General features: G+C 40.0%; 1 protein-coding gene across 1 annotated transcript; it reads right to left on the reverse strand.

The window, feature by feature from the left end:
* Positions 1-1544: 1544 nt before the first annotated feature.
* Positions 1545-5282, reverse strand: LOC122068328 (eukaryotic translation initiation factor 5-like). Its single transcript, XM_042632204.1, has 2 exons — positions 5143-5282; positions 1545-3534 (listed from the first exon to the last, which is right to left on the reverse strand). Exon 2 carries the CDS (start codon positions 3179-3181, stop codon positions 1817-1819), a length of 1365 nt encoding a protein of 454 aa, XP_042488138.1. The 5' UTR covers positions 3182-3534; positions 5143-5282; the 3' UTR covers positions 1545-1816.
* Positions 5283-6294: the final 1012 nt, after the last annotated feature.

Genomic DNA, 6294 nt, shown 5'->3' on the forward strand with positions numbered 1-6294 from the left:
TTTTCATATAAAATGAAAAACCATCAAAAACAATTTTTTGAATGACCACCAAACACAAACTTAGAAAAGGCAATGATGTAGCAAATTAATTGGCTTCTAGAGCAGCAAAGGATCAATCCCTTCCTGTGCATCATCTTTCCCCTCCCTCATTTCTAAGCCCCTACTTGTATGTTGACACCTCTCCCCTACTTGTATGTACACCTCTGGATCGTTATCCCCCCCCCCCCCCCAAAATAAAAGAACAAAAAAAAGCTGCTAACGGTTCTTAGGCTTTACAATGTGACATCGGCTCCACTCACATGGGAGGGAAAATATCATGTCAAGTTTTATAGAGTTAAATTAAGGTGAAATATTCAAATTTGGGGCATGTGAGAGGCTCGCTTAGAGAAGCAAGAAGGCGAGAGCATAACAATTAGGAGCTGTGGCTTTTTAAGAGTTGCTTTCCCTTCTTTAAGCCTGCTTAATAGGGGGAATGGTCACCTCCTAAATATTTTGTTTTGAATGACTATTAAAAGCAACCGATATAGCTCGTGTATTACCAAATTATACCTCCATTGCCACAGCTGTAGATATAGGTGTTTTGAGAATACACTTTCAAGGATCAGTGGTTAACAATGGCTCTGATGGGTGGTTTCCTTAGGAAAGGCAAATGAGGGACGGTCTAATCATCACGCCCCTGCCCGCCCTGAGCATAGGTACTATGCTCTCCCACATAATATTTTCCCAAGATATATATGAGGTGGCAAAAGTAGCTTTCTTAACTTTGAAACAAAAAAACTGTAAATAATATCTTTTTCCTAATTTAATGAGATTGATGATGTGGAGATTCCAAACAAGGATGAACATCCATCACCCAACCTACTTGTGTGTGAAGAAGCTTCATATTCATCCTAAATTCAAGATTTCCCAATTGGTGGCTCCTTCATAATGGTAGCCGAGTTATTCAACTTAGCTCTGCATTGAGATTTCTTGTGCATTTTGTTCATCACAAGATGATTGGGCAGGAGCTGGGAGCTACAACTAAAGGTGCTCTCCAAGGTCTCGAAGGAAACCATCTAAAATGGCCAGGAATATTGAAGAGATTTCAATATTCTCAGCTTCTTAAAGAGATTAGGGGCATATTCTCAGCTTCTTAAAGAGGTTTGGGGCATAGCCTTGGACGAGATTGGACCCACTGCTCGTAAGAGTGAACTTCTACCACCTGTCTCTTTTGCTTTCAAATATACCCCCTTCCCCTTATAATTACAGAGAATGGGACAAATGTTGAATATTCACCCATACAACCAGATGATCATAGAAGTCTCGCCTTGAACCTCTTTACTCCACCACAATTTTGTGCACGATGCGCATTGGAGCGTCCAAACACACCACCACCACCACCCTAGGCACACACGGGCCATGTGCGCACCCCAAAAACTTGTAATTCCGCAAAAATAAAGGCCACACTCGAACCCTCACACAAGCATATACTCCTGGCAGAAAGTACTACAACAAAAAGAAAGCACATGCCCAACCATAGATTTCAAAAACTAAAGAGGAGCAGATAACAGAAACCACTCACCTTAGAATCAGGATCCCTTCAAAGTTATTCAGTACCCAAAATACACAAAACACTTAAATTCAAACGTTTCAGAATCCAAAATATTTAAGACTAGTGTAGAGATACTAAACGTGTATCTTCCTAATTAAAGCGTATGCACCAACACTCCAAGGACAGACAGACAGACAAGCCGACTAGCAACAATAAGAACAGAAGACCCAAAAGATGCCAATCCAGTAACTACACAAAGCTGAGCTGACTCGGCTATATCACGTATCACCCCTCTGATTCAGACTCTGCGCTCTGAAGCCACTCAATGAAAGGCTTTACATTCTTCCAGAACTGGGAGTTCTTGTTGCCTTCAGCCAAGCCTTCTTGATACCACCGCACAATTGTTTCCTCCTGCAGCACATCACTGTCATACAGTGTCTTGAGAGCCACAGCAACCTCCTTCACCACTTCAGAGCTTGCCTTTCCACAGAAATTAACGAGTGCACACAGCAGATGCATTTGTGATCCATCATCACCTGCTGCAGCAGCAGCAAGGTAATTCTTCTTCTTGGCAACTTCTTTCGCAAATCCCTTACCAACACCCTCAAAAAGAGCTTCAAACAAAGCATTCATGACCTCCTGGGGCGTGCCTGACAGGGATCCCAAGGTAGAATGCAGCTGGCTAACAGTGCATCCTTTCTTCAGACTCCCTCGGATCTCTTTCACAAGCCTTTCCTGGGTGCTCTCAATAGCAGTCCCATTCTCACCTCCCTTGTGGTCAGATTTTGCTTCTGCTTCTGCTTCTGGTGGGCTGTTCTTGCCAGCAACTTCTGTTTTCTTTGGTTTTGGCTTCTCTTCAGTGGCTGTGAGCATAACCATCTCAGCCGTCACTGTACTCAACTGCTCTTGGATACGTTGACGAGCTGCCTCAAGAGAGGTGTCAGTCTGCCACTGGATGTCATCATCATCATCATTGGCAGCTTCATTCTCATCAGCTTGGCTGCGAGTAGGTGAAGTCCGATCCTCATCAGATACATTTCCCTTCTTCTTGGTTGAGGTTCCCTTGGAGGCCGCATCCTTTGAGGGAGCCTTCTTCTTCAACTCTTTCTTGAGCTTCTTCTGCTCCTCATCTGCAGCTTGCCCTTCCTTGAGGCGTTCTTTCTCTGCCTTCCTCATTGCTTTCTTATCCTTGGATCCCTTCTTTGGTTCAGGAGGGTTCTTGACTATGAATGTTGTGAGTTTGTCCCTCATGTCAACATCCGAAACATAACCACATGCAGCACATTTGAGGGTGATCATCTGGGTCTTAGTAATAACTATCTCTGTCTCAGGGTTCCCACACCCATAGCACTGGACATATTTCTTGATGAAGTTCTCAAGAAGCCCTGCAAGTTTTGCAGTATCATGGGCCCCGTTGACTAGGGCAACACCAGTTTTCTCATCAAATTTGGATTGGGCTCCTAGTTCGCAACCAAAGTACTTTGTGGTGTAAGAAGCAGGTCTTGCCAAAGCCTTCGCAATATCTACCATGTTAACGACATTTGTCTTGATGCCATTTCCCCGTCCTTCAATCTTGGTAATCATTTTTGGCATCTTATACCTGTAGAATGCATCATCACTGTTCGCAGCACCAATGTTTTGCAACGCCATCTTTGTTTCTCAGAACACAAATGCTATGACATATATTAGAGAGAGCAGTAGCTGCTTGAATTGAAAAATACTGGACTGGCAGGATTTTTTGTTTTCAGCAGGCCACTTCCTTCTTCAATACAGAACTGATCCCTAACAAATGGGTAAGGCTGCATCCAATAGCAACCCTGATAATGAATTAAATCCCGAAACGGCCCGAGATGCATGCAGTGTCTGTTCCTTTTCCTTGACGTAGGACAGTACTCACCAAGAAGCCCAACCGATCCCAAATAGAGAGAGGCCCTTTCAGACATAAAAGAAACTTCAAACTTGACAACCTCCACTTTGGCGATCTACAGATATATCAGAGAAAACTGCCAAGTTCATAAACAAAGTAATCGTTTAGAATCCTAAACAGTAAAACAAATCCAACAAATGATAGATAAACATGTTCATTTAATACCAAATGAACATATCATGCTTAAAAATCCTATATTTAATAAAAATAAAAACAGATGGCCTCAATTGTATGTTCAGGGATTCAAACAAACATAGGATAATAAAACAGTCCATTCTCCTACTACAAAACTACATACAGATATCTAAGACTACGGTCACATCCACCCCAAAAATAAATAAATAAATAAATACTACTGTTACTTCTAAGATTCCAAACCAGAAACCACGACAAAGCAACGCAGACATATCTCATCATTTTGTGCCACTAGATACATGGAAAATTTGAGTGATTGATAATTTAAATAAAGAACTAGATAATGTGTGTGGAATACAACATAATCAAACACAGCTATGGAAATATAGCCAGAAGGAGATGATAACTCAAGCATTCCCTTAGTTTTGAATCACCAACTGCCCAAAAGTGACTGGATTCCATCTCATCCATACAACAAACTTTAGCCTACTATGAAATTGACTAAAATTAGACAATCTGCAACACAAATCATGCTGGGCCCAGGGGTGATGAACATAGCATCTGAGAGGCAAGCTACAAGAAAAAATTTGAATCCAACAGAATGTGCAACAAACATGCCCAGTATGAGAATAGTTATTATTTCATCAGGTCATAGTTACCAAGGCGAGAAGGATAAGACTCGCCTTGATAACTATGCATCTAGTCCCATCAAAACAATAGTTCTACTACCTACTCGCAACTCTGTTAAGTTGGGAACAGGGAACAAACAAAAGTATTTAAGAAAAGCATCACCTACCATTAAAATTAATCATCTGATACCATTTAAGGGGGAAAAAAAACACTATCCATCAAGTCAATCTGAGCAGAAAGGAAACTTAGAAAAGCAAATCCAAGCCTAAGCAGTAAAATAAAACAAAGCTCATCAATCCTAACTAATCATAGAAGGCTTGTAGCTTGCTATTGGTTCAACATACAACGACTAAACAAATTGGGGAAAAAGAAGCTTAAACAATATCCAAGCCATCGTATTTGCAGTAGTTTCCAAGTTTTGATTCTCTTACTTAAAAGGATTGAAAATCAATCAAAAATGAGAAAAGCACCATCGACAAGAACAACCAGAACAATATCAGAAACCTATTAGGTTAATGATAAAGCTAATCCAGATATGCGAGATCAGATTCCCCTGAGATCTAATCTAAAACATTAATACCAAAGCCGATAATTCTGTAACAGACCAAAAACTAAAATTTTTACAGGTAAGAATCAATTAATCGGCAAAAACAGAATGTATTGAAAAAAAAAAAAAGTACGTTAATAAGAAATAAACAGATCTAATGATCCGAAAGAGAAACAACAAACAAATAATAAAACCAAGAGCATCGGAAAACCAAAAACACGCTCTTCGATCATAACAAATATCGGATCGACTCAGAAGATTGAGATATTCATATGCGAATCAAACACACTCAATCAAACAAAAGGAATGAAATATGGATCATAGATCGACTAAAAACAAAGATTCATTGAGAAGATGTAAAGAACTAGTTACCTTGGTTGATGTCACGAGGAACCCTAGCCTCTCCTTAACTCTCCTTTGCTTCAACGAAGGGATTGGAAGATGAGGGCAGCTTTATATAATCGATTCCAAGAAGCGACAACACCAGAAAACCCTATTCGTTAAGGACTAGGGTTGTAGCCTTGAAGATAGGGCAAATCAATTTTACGAAATTTGAGATGACAAAAATACCCTTCGGCTTTTGAATTTTTTAGAAGATTAGAGCTGGCATTAGGTGCACAACTTTTGTCCTAAAAGGGGTTGGAAATAGATAAAATTACTTAAATAGCCTTGATTTTTTCAAGGAATTACACGTTAGTCGGTTGTTCATTTTCTTGGTGAGGCCACGAGGATGAGTTGTTAGGTCTGACTTTTTGTTTATTAAAATAAGAATCAAGGAGCTTTCTGTCATTTCAAGTTCAGTCTAATTGAATCTTGATGGAAAAAGAGATATTTTCCAATTTACTTCCAACAGTACCCCTGTAGTCAGGAAAATTTCTTTCTAGAACTCGATTACACAGAGGGATTAATCAGAATTTTTTCCTGTAATGTCATCCTTTTGTGTGAGTCACTGATGTATCTCTTATGTGGGGCCACATTTCCAATCAGCCACAGCCATGGTTAGGTTGGCCACATTTCCAATCAGCCACAGCCGTGGTTAGGTTTCTGGTTGATTCTAGTGCCTGCCACATTGGTTTGCAGCTTATGTTAGAAGAGTAAGGGGCCACTAGGTTAAGATGATCGACCACTGTCACATGAGTATGTGAGTTTGTATTTGGTGTGTTCTTCTTTCTCCTTATCATTCCTTCTTATCTCTTTAATATTCATGAATAAAAGGAGTCAATTACAGGGACGAATTCACAGACCCAATTGAGTCGGACTATATAAAACTCGAATTGGCCTGGCCCCAATTCTTGACACATTTGTTCATAAGTAAATCTAGGTGGAAGGTTGTTACACAATGAATGCCCACTGGGATCGATTGATTAATAGTCTTGACTCAGTTCGACATGCTTTAGGTTTGTTTATAATCCACTTAGAATTTGTTTACTAAGTCCCACACGTTTAAAGATCGTTTGAAGTCTGATTATAGCTCATTTAGAGCTTGATTATAGCTCGCTTAAAGCTTGAAAAGGCCTGTTTAGT

Source organism: Macadamia integrifolia, chromosome 2 (genome assembly GCF_013358625.1).
Source record: "Macadamia integrifolia cultivar HAES 741 chromosome 2, SCU_Mint_v3, whole genome shotgun sequence".
NCBI classification, from domain to species: Eukaryota; Viridiplantae; Streptophyta; class Magnoliopsida; order Proteales; family Proteaceae; genus Macadamia; species Macadamia integrifolia.

Coding starts and splice junctions, on each gene's coding strand:
- LOC122068328 (XM_042632204.1), bottom strand. CDS start 3,181: ATGGCGTTGCAAAACATTGGTGCTGCGAACAGTGATGATGCATTCTAC.